Genomic DNA, 18,645 nt, shown 5'->3' with positions numbered 1-18,645 from the left:
TTTGGAAAACTAGTCCCGTCCGAATAGTGCTTTAGATATTCTGGGAACTACCAGAAGAACTGAGTTTTGTGAACTCAGAGAGCGTGAACGATTGTAACGTGTTAGGAGACTAGTTAGATACATGGGAGCTAAACCATTAAGAGCCTTGTACGTAAGTAGCAGCAGTTTGTAATCAATTCTAAACTGAACAGGTAGCCAGTGTAGAGATGATAAAATTGGGTTTATATGATCATATTTTCTTGTCCTGGTAAGAACTTTGGCAGCTGCATTTTAGTCTAACTGTAGCCTATATATTAAAGATGCAGGACAACCACCTAGTAATGCATTACAATAGTCCAGTCTAGAGGTCATGAAAGCATGAACTAGCTTCTCAGCATCGGATACAGACAGGATGTTTCTCAGCTTGGCAATATTTCTAAGGTGGAAGAAAGCTGTTTTTGTAGTATGGGCAATATGATTTTCAAAAGACAGGTTGCTGTCTAATATAACACCCAGGTCTTTCACTGTCGAGCTACTAGTAACAGTACATCCCTTTAAATGGAACTTGAATTGTGAGAGTTTCTGTGTACTGGCTTTTGGAACAATAAATAATATTTCTGTCTTATTGGAGTTTAACAACAGAAAATTACAGCTCATCCAATCTTTTATCTCTCTAACGCACTCAGTTAATTTGGACAATTTAGCTATTTCATCTGGTTTTGATGGGTTATATAACTCGGTATCTTCAGCATAACAGTGGAAACTAATCCCATGCCTTCTAATAATGTTCCCTAATGGAAGAATGTATATTGAGAAAAGCAGAGGTCCTAGAACTGATCCTTGAGAGATTCAACAATCAATTTAAATATACAAAATGGTGTCGATCAGACATGTAGGATCTAAACCAACTTAAAGCCTGTCCACAAATACCTGTGTAATTTTGTAAGCGATCTAGGAGAATGTTATGATCTACAGTATAGTGTCGAATGCAGCACTAAGGTCAAGTAGAACTAATAGGGACATGCAGTCTTGGTCCGAAGCTAAGAACAAGTCGTTTGTGACTTTCACAAATGCAGTTTCTGTGCTATGATGGGGCCTGAAACCTGACTGAAACTCTTCAAAGATATTGTTCTCTTGTAAGAAGGAGCTCAGTTGAACAGAGACAACCTTTTTTAGTATTTTAGACATTAACTGAAGGTGTGAAATAGGTTTCTTAATGAGGGGCCTAATAACTGCCAAATTAAAAGATTTAGGTACGTAACCTAAAGATGGCGAGGAGTTAATAATGTTAAGAAGAGGCTCACCAGCTTTATGTAACACTTCTTTCAGTAATTTAGTTGGAATGGGGTCTAGTGAACAAGTTGTTGATTTACCTGTAGAAATAAGCTTATCTAACTCGTCCTGTCCTGTAATTGTAAAGCACTGTAGTTGTGAGTGTAGAGCTTTAGGTGAGATTGGGTCACAAGGTGCTCTCTTATGTTGAACATTAACTATTTTGTTCCTGATGCTTTCAATTTTATCAGTGCAGAATCTCATAAAGGCCTCACTACTGAACTGTGATGGAATAGTGTGTTCAGATTTCTGGTTTTGGTTTTCTCTTTTGTTAATCTAGCCACTGTGCTAAATAAAAACCTGGGATTGTTCTGGTTATTTTCTATGAGTTTGCTCAGGTGCTCAGACCTGGCAGCTTTTAGAGCCTGTCTATAGCTGGACATACTTTCCTTATACGCAATTCTAAAAACCTATAATTTAGTTTTTTCCACTTTCGCTCAAGGTTACGGGTTTCTCTCTTGAGGGTGTGAGTATGACTATTATACCACGGTGCAGGTGATTTGTCTCTAATCTTCTTTAATCGGATTGGGGCAACAGTGTCTAATGTTCTACTGAAGATAGCGCCTATGCTGTTAGTCATTACATCTAGATGGTTTGTGTTTAAGGGTACAGTAAGTAGTTGAGACAGATCAGGCAGGTTATTTGTGAATCTGTCTTTAGTGGACGGAATAATATTTCTACCGAGTCGATGACGTGGTGAGACACAGTTAGTCTGTTCTATACAGTCCTGCTCACCATTACTGGCACCCATGAAGTTTATGTACATATTGTGGAATATCTACTGAAGGAAATTTATGAAGTGAAACAACATATTACTACAGATAGCTTGTGTTTGATATAAAACAGCAAATGATAAAGAACATTTAAAAAGTTTGCCGTGTCAATTGTATTGGCACCCTTTGTTGCAAATCAGTATGGAAACCCAATTTGGCTCATCCATTGAAAATCACAAATGAGGATCGCCTGTGATGAATTGCCTCCACCCATGTGACATGAATTAGCCAATGAATGATCATTTTGGTTTTTAAAAAGCCACCTGTTATTCCCTCTTCATGTGTGACAGTGGTAAAGACAAAGGAGCTGTCTGAGGACACCAGAAATGCTATTATTTGCAAGCACAAGACCTCCAAATGGTACAAGGCCATCTCCAAAGACTTTGGTATCCCTGTTTCAATGGTGCGTAATGTTATTAAGAAGTTTTCCAGGCATGGAACTGTCAAGAACCTCCCTGGACATGGGGGGAAGAGAAAAACTGATGACAGAAGTCTTCGAAGGTTGGTGCGAAAGGTGGAAAAAACACCATGCCAAACATCTAAAGACCTGAAGACCAACCTGGAGCAGTCTGGTGTAATTGTTTCAACAAGTACCATACGCCGCACACTAAACAAAGCGGAGCTTTATGGGCAGAGGTCAAGGAAGGCCCCATTGATGAAGAAAAGACGAATTCGAAACGAATGATCTTTGTGAAAGAGAACCTGAACAAACCTTAAGCCTTCTTGGACAATTTTTTATGGACAGATGAAACAAAAGTGGAGCTTTTTGGTAATGCACACAAACAGTATGTTTACAGAGGGGGCAATGAAGCCTTTAAGGAAAAGAACACCATACCAACAGTCATGGTGGAGGATCCATAATGCTGTGGGGCTGCTTTGCTGCATCTGGTACTAGAGGCCTTGATCGTATCACAGGCATCATGAAATCAGAAGATTATCAAGCAATTCTAGAGTGAAATGTCTTGCACAGTGTAAGGAAACTTGGTTTGAGGCCCTGAGGGTCCTCCAGCAAGATGACGACCCTAAGCACACCTCCAAAACACAGGAATGATTGAAATGGGGAAAATGGACTGTTTTAAAATGGCCAGCAATGAGTCCTGATCTCAATCCAATTGACAATCTTTGGGGGGAGCTGAAATCTGCCATTGGAGAAAGGAACCCTGCAAATGTTCAAGAGCTTGAGCATATTGCAAAGGAGAAAATACCACCTGAGAAGTGCAAGAAGCTTATAGATGGACACACACAGAGCAGAGCTGGATACCAGCTGAAATATCAACAACACAACCAACTGTGTGTGTGGTCCTCATCTCCATCTCTGGTGTATCCTAGAAAAACAGAGAGAAAGAAATAGGATTAGCTCTGAGCTAAAATTTAATGTGACACATTCTGCTGGAGTTTCAGTCCACACACAGATTTTTCTTCCATATGACACTGTAAACATCATCATGTCTTACTCTCTCACTTCAGCAGGAAGACACACAGTCACGCTTTAAGAGTTGGTGGAGGAAGACTCTTCAGAGGCTGGAGCACGTTTGAAGCCTGAAACACAGATGATGGACAGACATTTATTTATCAGTTTATCAGTTCAGATTAAAAACAAGTAAAATCTTCATCAAATCTGAAAATCTGTTCTGTGAAAACTTCACATCTGCCTCCTTCCTCCTCTCACCAGAGTTCTTCTTCTTCCAGACCATAATTCCAGCAACAACGGCGCCGAGAACAATGAGAGCCACGACTACACCAATGATGATAGCCATCGATCCTCCACCTGTTAAATCAGCACAGAGTCTTTATTATCTGCTGCAGCAGGAAATCAGATTTATTGTTTCTACTGTATGTGGAGTTGATCAGGACCTTTTGGTACTTCTAGCACTAACTCCTTCTCCAAGCTGCTGTGCTGAATCACACAGGTGTAGGTGTGTTTCTGCAGCTCCTCAGCTGGGACTTTCAGAATGCTTCTCTTCTGGAAGCTTCCATCCTGGTTGGGTAACGTCTCTCTGAGCTCCACGTCCTCATGCACGTCCTCTCCGTCCTTCCTCCAGGAGATCGTCACTGCTTTGGGGAAGAATCCTGTAGCGTGACACACCACCTCTGGAGAAGGAGATTTTTTCTGAAACACTGATGCTGTGGGACGATCTGTAGAGACAGAGACAGAAATATTAAAAGTCTCTTCTGTTAATGTGTAAACTCCTCATGTGAACAAGAATTTCTGGCTACCAAGATGTGAAAGAGTTTAGAGTTGGACAAAAAAACAGATTTACACTTTTAATGCCTTCAAACAATCAACTAATTTTTCATTTAGAGATTTAAATAATCAGATCACATGAGAAGAGATACTGTGTGTGTGTGTGTGTATGTGTGTTACAGTAACAGATCACACACTTTACCTTTCCTCTCCAGAGTCTCTTTGCCATAAGACACATACTGCTTTAACCAATCAATACACTCAATCTCCAGGAAGTTCTTCCACTCATTATTGTTACCAGGTTCAGTATTCCTCCTGTTCTTGGTGATCACAGCTTGTGGTTTAGCTGCAGTCCATGTGAGAGTTTTTGGGTCAAAACTGATGAAATCTTCTCCATCATAACCATCCTGTCTGTATCCTCTAACAGTCCCATCATCATGGAGTTCACAGCCAAACATCAGCTGCACCGTGTGAACTTCTATGCACATGCGCGCGAGCGCACACACACACACAAACAGGTGTGTGATGAGGTTCAGCTAAGCTGTCTTTTCTATATTTCCCACTCAAACACCACACTTTATTAATCATTGAGTTTTTCATCACTCACACATTTACATCTCATTTACACTGAAGTTCTATTTCATTTCTCTGAATCTCTTTATTTTCAGTCTGATTTTCTCTCATATTAAAGACAGAAAATTTACTTCTTTATCTTTACACTGATTAGGAGTGAGGAGTTTAGAAAGTGACACACAATCACTCTGTATGTATGTGTGTTTACCTGTAGTCTGATTAAAGCGCTGCATTTGTGTAACCACACGGGCTTTGTATACGTCCTGATGTTCCCTCAGAATCTGTGTGATTCTGTTCCAGTGATCTGGATCATCAGAACGTATCCACTCCGTCTTTATGACTTCTCTCCTCTCACTGTCATAGAAGCCAATCTGCTGTCCATCCAGCAGACCAACAGCAGTGAATTCTGGGAAATTTATTCCAGGTGTAACTGCAGTGTAGAAATACTGCAGCGAGTGTGTGACTGTAAAAGTGTAAAAACACACATTAACACTACAGCACTAACTCAACACACACTGGAAATACTGTAAAGATGAAACATACAACTGTGACTTTAAATCAACTTTATATTCAATAATAATAATAAAACTCACATCTCAAAACTAAAATAACTATAACTACTACTACTACTACTACTACTACTACTACTAATAATAATAATAATAATAAAGTGTGTATTTCTGATTTACTTGATGAGAGATTTATTTATTAACTGTATTATTTATGTGTAACTTTGTCAGATTTGCCCTTATCACAGCTTTATCGTTAAACTTTATTATTAGAGAGTAAATAAATGTAGTAAAGACAGTAAACATTACAGAACTCACCTGCTGATGAAAGATGAAGAGAAAATGTGAAGAAGATCAGAGTCTTCATCACTGTGCTGCAGAGCGACATCTCTCACTGTCTGATCACTAAAACACTAAACACACACTAATCTCTTACTTGCACATTCAATCTGCAGACTTAATTCCATTTTTCTTTGTTTAACTTAATTCTTTCTCTGTTTAACTCCGATTTAACTTTAGTTTAAGAGAAATAAACAAGTTTTCAAAGATCTCTTGTAGTGGAACATCTGTACTTTTTCCCGGAAGAACGGAGGTGTCAGATTTCCGACCAATCAGAGTTCAGAACTCTGAATCCACCAATCACCAGTTTCTGAGGAGAACTGAGGAGTGCAAAAGTAAAAGTATCAGATAAATGAGGAGGAAAGATTTTATGATCATAACTTTATATATTTTTTATCTATTTATAATAAATATAAACGCGAACATCATGATTATTATTATTATAAAAAAAGTTTAAAATACTAATTTTATATATCACACACATTATAACATGCTGTGAAATGCTTTTTACAACTGCCCTTGTTATATAAAAAGTAGAGTCAGATAAAAACAATGACATTATGGAATTAACAGTACAAGAAATAATGACCATGGAGAAGAAGTTTAAAGGCCATTGTTTATATGGCTTAGGTCTTTTACTATCTTCTTGCTCTTGGTCCAGTACTGCTAACTGCTAACTGCTCTATTTTGGTGCTAAACTGTCCACAAACAGCATTTTGACATAATTCCCGTTCCTGCTGTCCAGATGGCTCAGGGCTGTGTGATGATGGTGGTAGAGCAAATGGGGCTGGTATGCAAACTATAAAACAAAATAACATAGCCAAGGAGGAAAAATGGTAAATAGAAAATAACAGCTTATAAACACATACAAAAAACTGTAAAGGAGCTGTTTAGGGTTGCCACAGTATATTATCTTGTCTGCATGTTTGTCGCAGGTTCTACGCTGGATGCCCTTCCTGATGCAACCCTCCCATTTTATCCAGACTTTGGGTGCCTTTGGGATTGGCACTGAGAGTTAACTCTTCAATGACCGGTTTAGCTCCCTGCCAAAGAATCAAACCCAGGATGTGGCAATGCAAGTATGGGATCCTACCACTAATGTGCCAGGGAGCAACAGTGTTAAAAAAACAACAACAAATAAAAATCTATGCCAGGGGTATGCAATCTTATCCAGTGGGGCCAGTGTGGGTGCAGGTTTTCATTACAACCATTGAAACCCAAGATGATATGATTAAACAAGTGGACCTTCTTTATTTGGTATGAAAACCGGCACCCTCACTGGCCCGTGGCAGATAAGATTGGACACTCCTGATTTATGCCATATGACTCACATAAATGTAAAATTCTAACATCCATAGAATTTTTGGAAAATTTAATCCTTTCAAAATATCTTCTAGTGTCATATTTTAATACAAAAAGAGCGGTTAACTATTATTAAATTTACATTTATGAATAAAAAAAACGTATAAATTAAATTTATTATATAATATTCCTCCTCCGCCTCTACCTCTTATTTTAGTCAAAAAAAAACAAAATAATGTCTTTGAAAGAAAAACAATTTTCAGAGAACAAACTCTAGAAAAAAAAACAATAATATCTGACCTCAAACAAATGCACAATTGTTACAAGCTTCAGAAAGAGCAGCTGTATCAATGATGACAAGGATTTGAAGGGATAATATTTATACAGTGATTTAAATTAGATTTGTCTCATCTTGTTAGTTACATTATATTTATCTTTTTACAAGGTACATTATTGACAAAGCCATCTGAGTATGACATCAAGATGGATCAAGTATGACAGACTTTTTGACATACAGTGACATACACTCTTTTACTGTTGTGATATGTGACAGAGACATACAGTATTTCACATATATGTGTTTTACTGGGATAAAGATCTGAAACAACAAAAAGAGAAACCTCTCAATAACACAACCACACCTGAGGGAATGGAATCCAAATTCGTGCAAATACAGGAATGGAAGAAGCAGAGAGTATTTCTGTATAAGTAAATAACTGACCACTGGGTTTAAGGAAATGACCATCTAATATCATTTTAAACTGATTTTCCAAAAATATCAATTTTTTTGAGTGATGCTGTTGTTCGACATAAAGTGTGTGTGGCGTGAAATCACCAGGAGAATAACATCTGTCTAGGGAAGTTAGAAAGTCTGATGAGGGTTACGTACAAACCAACAAAATCTCAAACCACCTATTTTAGAGAAAAGCTAAGAGGGGACATCATTACAAACAGTGTGGGGATCACTAAGGGAACACCTCAGCCTGTTTATTTTAAATGGAGAATTCAAAGATTTTTTTTAATTAATCAGCCTTGCTCCTTCACACAAAATCCAACATTGTCAGTTTTTTTAAGTAGACTCAATCATACAGTATAAAGAGAGAACTGCATCAGTGAATCTAGAGAGGCCTTCAGCCTCAGACAGCACAATTCTGCCATTTAGAGATCAATCTCTCTGAAGCCAGAAATTCAGTTTCTTTTAAGTTTTATCTGTAATGGAAGAAAGATTGGAAGTCCGTCTTGTTTTAGTTAAGATAACTCTTTGTCTTGTATGACTCCTTACCTGATTTTTAACAGGAATATTTTCATTTTTATGAAGTACAGTACAATTTTTAATTACCATTAACTCACATTTTATATTAAACCAGAGGTTTTCAAGAATAAATCAATTAAATTTAAAGCAAGAGGAATTTGAGATGCTTCTTACAAAAAATGTGCCGTCATCAGCCAGCTGACTGATAATAAAATGTCTTAGGACTACCTGGTGCCATTGAAATCACTTTCCCAATATACAGTAAATGTAGGCAGGACCTAAGGAAGAGGTCAGGAGAGACCAGTGGTTCTTGTCTGATACCATGCTGGTTGGGATGTTCTGATGTTCTGTAGTTTTGTAAACTGTGTCATCTACTAGGTTGCTGATGAATCCAACTGATCCAGCTGATGCAAAGCCAACAGCATTGTGGATGACCCCACACACCCCTCACACACACACACTTCACCCTCCTGCCCTCTGGAAAAAGGTACCGAAGCATTCGGACCCTCACGACCAGACTGTGTAACAGTTTCTTTCCACAAGCCATCAGACTCCTTAATAACTGAACAGTACTGAGCACAACACACACACACACACACACATCAACTGTATGGACTGCACAGACCTACACTAAATACACACACTTCCAATATATAGCCATCAATCTGTTTGCTGCTTTTGCACAGCATTTGCTATTTGCACATGCTGTCTCACATTTCAGTCGTTTGCTGTTTTGCACAACCCTTCACAATATCTCAGGTAGCTGCTGTTATAACACTGTGTTCATTCCAATATTTCTGCACATGCTATATTGTCTGAACATACAGTATTTACACTGGTCGGCGCTGTTTCTGTCTATTGTCTTTTGTGTAATGTCTTGTCATTTTTTTGTTTGCACTGTCTTGTTTGTCTTGTCCTGCACTGTTTGCACCAGGTTTCACAGTTGCACTTTATGTGGCTAAGACTTACTAAGTCCTAGCCCTGTCTTTGTTTTATGTAGCACCCTGATCCTGGAGAAACGTTGTCTCATTTCACTGTGTACTGCAACAGCTATATATGGTTGAAATGACAATAAAAGCTTCTTGACTTGACTTGAGCTGCACCTGAACATGTCCCAGACTGCATCATTTATAGCGTACTGCTGAGAGGCCATCTATTGATCTGTCAGTAGGCGGCTTCGTCCGACATTGTCCTAATTACATTTAAAATAACTGAGAAAAACACACCAAATTTCTTTTTTGTAACTGTTATGCTCAGTTAATAATAATTCACTGTTAATATAAGACATAGGTAAATGCGTGTGTGGTTGAATTTTGACTGTAAAGCCAGTTTTTGTCAAATCTGGCTGTCCTCTTATGTCTCCATTCGTCTAGGTGACAATAAAACAAATTTCAATATGTAATTATTTGATTAATTTAAATATTCATTGGGTTGTCATGAGAGTATGCATATAAAATTGCTATAATTTATAAAAAAAATATTTAAAAAAAGAAAATATTTAAAACAGGACAAGCGGTCTTGGCATGTAACAGTAATTGTTTTAACAATTTGTTTATGTCAAATAGTATTTAAACGTTAATTATTTTCTTTAAAGATTGAATCACATTTCAAATGTACATTTATTGGATATTATACTTTTGTGAAGCCCTCAGAAATCATTTTATCTTATTTAATCTTATTTTAACCTTGCCGTTAAAATGCTCCTGCTGTCCTCACTAATTGCTCTCGGCTGTGAACGTGTGTTAATATAGTTAAAGTGACATATGAGTCCAAGAAAAAAGAAATCCTCAACAACTGCATTCCGTAAGAATAACCAGATTTATCAGAAAGTTCAGATTTATTTTGAAATATAAAGTTAGTTTAAATAAGTAAGATTTAACAAAGATAACAAGTAAACCTGGAGAATAATGTCGTTCTGGTGTCTATAGTGTTGAAAAATGTGTCCACTTTTTCTTCATCAATGCTCTAATCACAGGTAACTTGTATATAATACTGTTGGTATAGCTGTAATATTCCTTTGTACTGTGTGTGTGTGTGTGTTCAGTAGATCAGTATTTGGTGAGGATCTGGAGGATGTTGTGTGGCACTGAAGTGGGTGAGTGCATCAGGACACCCAGCGCTCCAATACTCGTCTCCCAGCAGTCAAATCCGACCTGCTTCAGCTCCTCAATCACGTCTCGCACCACACGCTCCTCTGTCTCTGGAGGAACAATGTGGAAAATACAGTTAATATTAATAAAGAGTGAATAAATCCTTATGATCAATATACACTATATTCAACACACCTGTTAAATCCAGGTGTAAAATCAGTTAACTATGTGTAATTATCTGTAACTGAGGTAAATGTTTATATTCCTGTTAATTCTCTCTTGTTTCTATGGTGACTGTTGCTTTACATCGTCCATATAAAGAACATCCCAGCTATGTGCTAGCTACATACACCATTATCATAATCAACATGGTAGTAATAATATAATTTTATTCCTTACTTCCTATAATAATAGTCCTATAATTATTATGTTTGGGGCAGAGGGATGTCATTTTTTTTGAACAATTTACTACTCTTTATAATTTACAAAGAGTCATAAAAAATATGAGAAATTAATATTTTGATGTGTTTCTTCTTACTGAGAAGCTCCAGTTCAAAAGCACTGATATTAAACGTCAGGGTTTTGATATCAAAGATCAGGTGTTTGTACCAGTGTGTGTATGTGTATGTTTCTAGACCTGGTGTGAGGAGTGTGATGGCACAGCCTCCTCCTCCTGCTCCGGTCAGTTTGCTGTGGAGGCCATGTGCGAGTGTGACCTGGCACAGCGTGTTCAGAGACGTGTGACCGACGCCCATCACGTTCAGGTGCTGCTGATTGATATCTATTAAATCCTGAGGAGAAAAAGTGTGTGTGTGTGTGTGTGTGTGTGTGAGAGAGAGAGAGAGAGAGAGAGAGAGAGAGAGAGAGAGAGAGAGAGAAAGAGAAAAGAAGCCTCATATTAATTTAGTAATATTTGCACACTGTGTGTAAACCTCGTCAGTTTACTAAACTCTATATGACATGATATTTATATAAATGAGGAAACATATACAACATAGAATACACAGTAAATACACAAGCGCTTGTGAGAACAGTCCTAGTGGTTCTTGTGTCCTAACTCTCAGTGTGTGCTACTTGTGTGTACCTCTAGTGTGCTGTAGTGTTTGGCTGAAGCTCCCTCTGTAGCCATCTCAGCTAGTGTACGCTCACAGATATGAGACACGGCATCCACCGACTCCAGCACAGGGATCAACACAGACGGGTACTGGGTGACACACACACACACACACACACACACACTAATAGACAGTTTTTCTAACAGTGTGTGTATTAACTGAGTAACTTATTTTCTTTGTAAATTCTCAATCCTGTCAAATATTTAACATCTAACTTAACTTACTCAAGAAGAACAACTGTAGAACCTTTAAGGAGTGAAATGAGTCACCTGGGTAATTCTGTCCTTCACTCGAGAAACCAGGAGTTTGGTGCTGCGTGGTACTTTAGTGTTGGTGAGGAGGATCCTCAGTGTGGGTACTCTACAACACATACACACACGCACACACACAATGTCCCTCCCCTTGTAGAATAAACCTGTGTGTGTGTATGCATGTGTGTGTGTGTGTTTGAAGGTGAAGAGTGTGTTTACCTGTTGAGTGGAGTAATTTTCCCAGCATGGTAGCGCAGAAAGCCTCCTGCAGGCACACAGTGTAAAGTTTCAGTAAATGAACATTTCCAAAAAATCAAACTTTCTCTTCAACTGCAATTCTGAACATTACAGCATCATCTGTGAACATGACACTGTGATGAAGATGTGATGATCAGTTCATCAGTTCGGAGCCTAAATGTTTTACACTGAATGTATTTTATTTTATTCTCCTCAGCTGTAAAGTTCTGTATGTTAATCAGCATCAAAACATGCTGCACACATTAGAAGCAGAATTTACCCAAAGTGCTTTGCAGCTGGATACATTTCCTCATTAAAGTTTTCTCAGTCTCATGACACAGGACTTTCAATCTACATCCTGTGGATCTGTGATGTAGTTACGGTTCAAAATGATTCTTTCTTCTCAATGTCAATTCACTTCAAGTTAAATTACTAACAAATACTGTATCTAACTGACCATCAGTTGATATTTTCCTCAGTCACACAGAGAAAAGATGTTATTAAATTCAAATTCAGTTTATTTATATAGCGCTTTTAACAATTTCCCATTGTCTCAAAGCAGCTTTACAGAAGTACGGAAACAGAAGAGAGAGAGAAAAAAAATAAATATATAATAATAATAAGAAGAAAAAATAAGGACAAAAATAAATACATTAATATATACAATTAAAGTTTAAAATTAATGTAAAAATATTAATTGTATATTTAAAATACCATATATATCTATCCCTAATGAGCAAGCCGAGGCGACAGCGGAACAGAAAAACTCCCTGAGATGATATGAGGAAGAAACCTTGAGAGGAACCAGAATCAGAAGAGAACACATCCTCATCTGGATGACACTATTAAACACTGATCATCTGCATAATGTGTAATAACAGTATCATGAGTCAGCAGAGTTGCCTGAAGGATTAAACAACTAATCTTTTTTGTCTGTACTTTTTATGAGAAATTTCCCCATTGTGGGAAGAATAAAGATAATGTGTTAATAAAGATAATGTGTGATAATGTGTTGTATATGTTATCTTATCTGTTCATTAAGTTTTACTGATTTTTTTTAAACATCAAAACAAATTTAAAACTAATCAATAATAAAAGTTGAAAAAAATCTAAATGACCAAAATTCTGACTTTATTTTATCAGAACTGAAAACATGAAGCTTGATTAAATATGAGCAGAGCCTCACCCCACGTCCCCACTGCGTTATCTACTCCTGATGGGTTGCCATCGTTTCACCCTGAAATGCCCAGTTATTGATCATCTCCAGCTCCTCATCACTCCATCTGAAACACACAATAACACAACACAATACATAACACACTCCACCTGAAACACACAATAACACAACACAATACATAACACACTCCACCTGAAACACACAATAACACAACACAATACATAACACACTCCACCTGAAACACACAATAACACAACACAATACATAACACACTCCACCTGAAACACACAATAACACAACACACTCCACCTGAAATACAGGACACACTCCAGAGGTTCCCCGTTCACTCATGTGCATCTCTATTGCTCTTAATTAATAAGAACACACAACTGACCTTAAGAGATGATGCAATCACATTTACAGTAGCCTACTCCTGTGTGTGTGTGTGTAGTGTGTGTGTGTGTGTGTGTGTGTGTGAGAGAGAGTGAGACCTGGCTGTCTCCTGGCTCTGTGTAAGAGGAGATCTGATGGTTCCTCTTGCAGTGAGCAGGGCAGCAGAGACACACACACTGTACGCAGCACTGGATCCCAAACCTGCTCCTGTAGGCAGTTCAGACCACACACACACCTTCAGACCGGGCAGGATTCTGGAGTTAAACACACACACACACACACACACACACAATGATGGAACTTGTTATTACACATTTCATTAAATCTTCATCCAACTTTGTAAACAGTGTACTAGGTTATTAATAATAGGAAATTCATTTTACTTCAATATAATAACTTTCACAAAACCCAAAGAGGAGCAGCAGGAGCTTCTACACAATCTTCTCTAAAATCATGATTACATTACATATTTTATATCACTTATAAACTAGTCTAGTAAAAATAAAAACATGGGGTCACTGTAATGTGTGAGGCGGACTCGCTCTTACTCTGACTGGGAGAACACACACAGGTAGGTGTAGAGGAAGGCCAGCACCGCCATGCTCTTGGTGTCTGTGGATCCATCAGAGACGGCTGTAAATACACTCAGCTTCCTCACGAGCTCAGTGTCCAGCTCTGTGGAGCTTCTACACTCACCTACACCTACACATACACACAGGGAGGACTTGTACACCAGGCTGTGTCTCTGTACAGATTGTGAAGAGTGTAAAGTGATCAGCTCTACCTGTACAGTGAGACAGCAGTGGTTTCAGCACACTGGTGTTCCAGCACAGGAAGGTGTCAATGTTCGGGAGACTGATGGACACTTCAGATGAAGACGTGACCTGCAGCCACAGATACGTGCGCAGATTCAAGCTCACAGCCAACGCCACCTGTTCAAGAGCATTAACAGGAAATCTGTTTAAACAAGTTTTTAACCTGAGCTCCAGAGGCAGCAGACACAAAAATGCTCGATTCTGGTCAAAGAGCTGTGAGGAGGCTCAATTCACCTCCTTCACAGCTCACATCACTCTAGTGTGGGTCTGAAATCTGATATGTGTCAAGTCTAGAGATCAGATTTATACCAAGTCTGATGGATCAGTAAATTCACCTCTGAACTTTTTATTTATAACAACTGCAGCATTATTTTAAGTGGAAGAGAGAAATCAGGTCAAAAAATGAAGTGTGTTTTGAAGGAAAAACAATTTACCTTCCCGTGTACTACAGCATGCTCTCCGTGCAGGATGGATTTCCCTGGAGCTGAAATAAAACACTCCTGAACACACAACATGTCTGTACAATGTCCAGTATTAAAAACCCACCCACATTCCGGCAAAAATCCTAAACACACCTAAACCCCTAACACTAATATTATAGCATAATATTAGCCACTAGCCGTAGAAGTTCAGTTTATAGACCACCGACCATGTCTCGAATTCATTCTAAAAAAATACATTCATAGATATAAAGCCAGGTGGTTTTAAATATCATTAAAAAAAAGTAAGTAATTTGTGTATATCACTGACTAATAGACTCTCTGAAACTGACTTCCTCAAACACTATAAAAACAGTCAAAACCCGCTGCTCGGTGACCAATCAGAACCAGGATCCACACGCACGGCAGGACACTGACGAATCAGAGTGCACATCGCCACATCGTGTCATCAGTCGTCTGACAGCTCGTCCCGCCCACTCAGCTACGGATACCAAGAGAGAGAAAAGATGCGTGTTCTAAAAGTTTAATTATTAACGTTACTTTTCATGGCACTTTAATTAAGTTAAATTGTTTCATTTAAAACTAATGCTTGGTTTGAATTAACAGGATTTATGAAGATCTATGTTTAGATCACCTCTAAACTATTACACAATACAGCAATAAATATTATTAGAATATATGTATATTAATAAAGTTACAAATTTGTGAAGCTCTGCCTGCAAATGATAGACAAAAATCAGTTCTGTTTATTTCAGAATGTTAATCATGAGTCTTAAAATTTGAGAAACAGACAACGTTGAGCCGCATCCAGATTTTTCTTATGCAGTTACAATCAGAATTATAACAAAAAATAAAAAATAAAAATCAATAGATTCCCGTTATTAAATTCTATTGACATTCCTCTAGAACAGTGTTTCCCAAACTGGGGTAGGCGTTACCCCCGGGGGTAGAGGCCACGTGACGGAGGGGGTACGCGAACAAAATGCTGAAGTGTAACTGTTAATGTAATTATACCGCACCTAATATTCAAGCAGACATGTATTTCTCAGACTGAATATAAAGACGTGTCCCCTCTAGTGTACTCACAGCAAAGTAGCCAGTTAGTGCCATAAAAGGTCAAATTCATGACTTCCAATTAAATTACCCCATCTGCGGTAAACAAAAATCTGTGTCCACTCAAGTGTCATGCGTAAGTGCACGTCTTTACGTATCGCGTGTAATTCACACACAGTTTCACCTCGCATCGCGGATAGGGCAGAAGACGTTTTAGCGCTTACCAGCATAAAGATAAATAGGTTATTTTGTGAAGGTACATGTGTTTAAAATGCACGTTTAAAAAAATCCCGGGGGTACGGCTCTGTAAAAAGTTTGGGAACCACTGCTCTAGAAAATATCTCATCAATACAGTGTATCAAAGTCTTCATCATACACACTCTTCCTCCTTAGGCTGGCTAGAGAGTTCTGCCTCGAGAAAGGACACAACTTCACCCATCAGCTAGACAAGGTGTGTGTTTGGTGATTAAGTGATTAATCTTACATGTTATAGTTTCCATATCCCAACAACAATAAGCTCTCTCTCTCTCTCTCTCTCTCTCTCTCTCTCTCTCTCTCTCTGTGTGTGTGTGTGTGTGTGTGTGTGTGTATGTGCGTGTGTGTGTGTGTGAAAGAGAGACAGAGAGATTAAGAGAAATAAGCAGTTTGAATAGTGACAGTGTGTACAGTGTGTTATTTTCTGTGTCTTTAGATCTACACCAGAGAAAATGCAGTTCAACAGTAAACCTGTATCAGAGAGTTGGATTGATTCCTTCACAAATGAGCTACTTTCTCTCACACACTTCATCCAGTCTGTACACATGATCACACACTGTAATAGTGTATGGTGATGCACACACACACACACACACACACACACACACACACACACACACACACACACACACACACACACACACACACACACACACACACACACACACTAGATCTGTGCTATGAATTTAATCCATGTCTTATTATGAGATGTTGGTTGGTTCACACGTGTCACTTTCTGTCTCTCTCTGCGAGGCCGATCATGAAGCCTGAAATATCTCAACAGGTCAAAATCATGAGTTTGTTCTCAATATTCCTTTAACACAGATTAGTGTCACTTCTTTACCTGTTGTGAAGTGTTGTTGTTTACACAGGTTGAGTGATTACCTCTTCACACTGGCCAGATACACAGCCATGAAAGAAGGAAACACAGAGAGGATCTACAGGAGACCTGAATGAACTTCCTCACATTCAGAAATAAACTTTCTTCTAATAAAACTGTGAGATTCCTCCACTATATTTATCTAAATCAGTTATTTTGACTCAGTGTAAAAAACGTCTCCTGATTCAGCTGATGGTATAAATTACACTGCATCAGTTCATTACACTATAACACTGACACTAGGTGGCGCTTTAACACTGACTTTGAATGACTCATTTACAAGACTTTTTGAACGTCTTTAAAACTAAATCTCAGTGTCTAAGATTTTTTCGAGATTCTGTAAATATTTCATAAAGTTTTGTATGTAACTCATTTAAACTGTTCAACACAAACACAAACTCAGAACCCAGTCACACGTCACTGTACACAGGAGAAAATACTGAACATCAGCTATCAGGGTGAATTTTTTAGATCTTGTATTGTATAGATCTGTTTTAAATTCACAGATATTACACATGCAGGTTGTCGTGCTCTAAAATTTTAAACCTGAGATGTAGAGATTCACAGATTTACATTATTATAGTCTTTAAAACAAATTCAGTATTTACAGTGTATTCAGCCACATGATGAGAATTCATCACAATAGGTGACTCTAGACACTGAACCACTCGGTCAAATGAAAGTAAAATGAAAGTCAGAATAAACACAGTACAAACCTTTGTCACATCATTAACTGAATACATTCCTGCAGCTGAAAACACACTGGCTTGAGTCTGAAGGTCAATGATGATCTTTTTTGCTGTAACATTGAAACCAGATGAAGTTCAAAAACAGAACAAAATAAAATCAGTTCACTTGCAGACGATGCATGTTTTGTTTCTGCATTTAGGTAGTTGCTAATGTTACAAATTATTATACTGGACAGACACAAACATATTTTACACTACTCACAATGAGAGAGAGAGACACACTTTATCTTTACTCTCTAAACTCTCTTTGCTAGGTTCCTGTTCCTGATACATTTTTCATCATTCAATACATTCTTTCTCTAAGGTAGTTCCTCATATATTCAGTCCACTCTCCTGCAGGATCCCACATCTGTCTGATGTTCACATCTTGTGTTTTAGCTGCAGTTTTGGTGAGATCTTCCAGATCCAGACTGATCTCCTCTGTCACCACTGTACTGCATGAGATGATCCTAAACTGGTTTGTGAGAGTGTGTATTTGTTTCTATTTACTCTTTTTTACTGCCAGTGTTTTGGATTTGCTGTTTGACAGGTCACTGAATCTGTAAAGGTTAAAGTTTGATGAGCTCCAGCAGATCCGGAGATTGAAGCTCCAAGTGTGTTTTGCCATCAGTGTGAATAAGTGCTTCATCGATGCATCGTGTTTGAAGTTCATCTCATCTCTCACTTTGTTTCACTGATCCTCATTATGAACCTTCTTTAGCCACTTTGTCTTTGAGACAAACGTCCTGATGTTGCTGCCATAGTAGTTGACCTGCACACCATCCAGCATCCCAACAGCAGTGAATTCCTGGTGTGACTCCAGTGAAGAAGTACTGATTATAGTGTGTATCTGTGAGAGTGTAACAACATTTATTTTTTTTTAGGAACGTCACGTCAAAAAGGCAATTGCTCATCCACCACCTATAAAAATAACATTTCAATACAGTTGACACTTTGTTCAAAACTT

General features: G+C 38.1%; 2 protein-coding genes across 2 annotated transcripts in view; one reads left to right on the top strand and one right to left on the bottom strand.

The window, feature by feature from the left end:
* LOC132854914 (patr class I histocompatibility antigen, alpha chain G-like) overlaps positions 1-18,645 on the top strand; it is a 97,930-nt gene that overhangs the window by 74,493 nt on the left and 4,792 nt on the right. The gene's annotated exons all lie outside the window — the stretch shown is intronic.
* Positions 9,899-15,306, bottom strand: mvk (mevalonate kinase). The gene is given in 11 exon segments (XM_060883580.1): positions 9,899-10,444; positions 10,972-11,125; positions 11,419-11,538; positions 11,719-11,809; positions 11,920-11,965; positions 13,124-13,168; positions 13,171-13,220; positions 13,606-13,761; positions 14,056-14,209; positions 14,292-14,439; positions 14,757-15,306. Coding segments are annotated over 11 exon segments (1,197 nt in total). The 5' UTR covers positions 14,838-15,306; the 3' UTR covers positions 9,899-10,292.

This window comes from Tachysurus vachellii, chromosome 12 (genome assembly GCF_030014155.1).
Source record: "Tachysurus vachellii isolate PV-2020 chromosome 12, HZAU_Pvac_v1, whole genome shotgun sequence".
NCBI classification, from domain to species: domain Eukaryota; kingdom Metazoa; phylum Chordata; class Actinopteri; order Siluriformes; family Bagridae; genus Tachysurus; species Tachysurus vachellii.
This window is presented reverse-complemented; position numbering and strand designations above follow the sequence as displayed.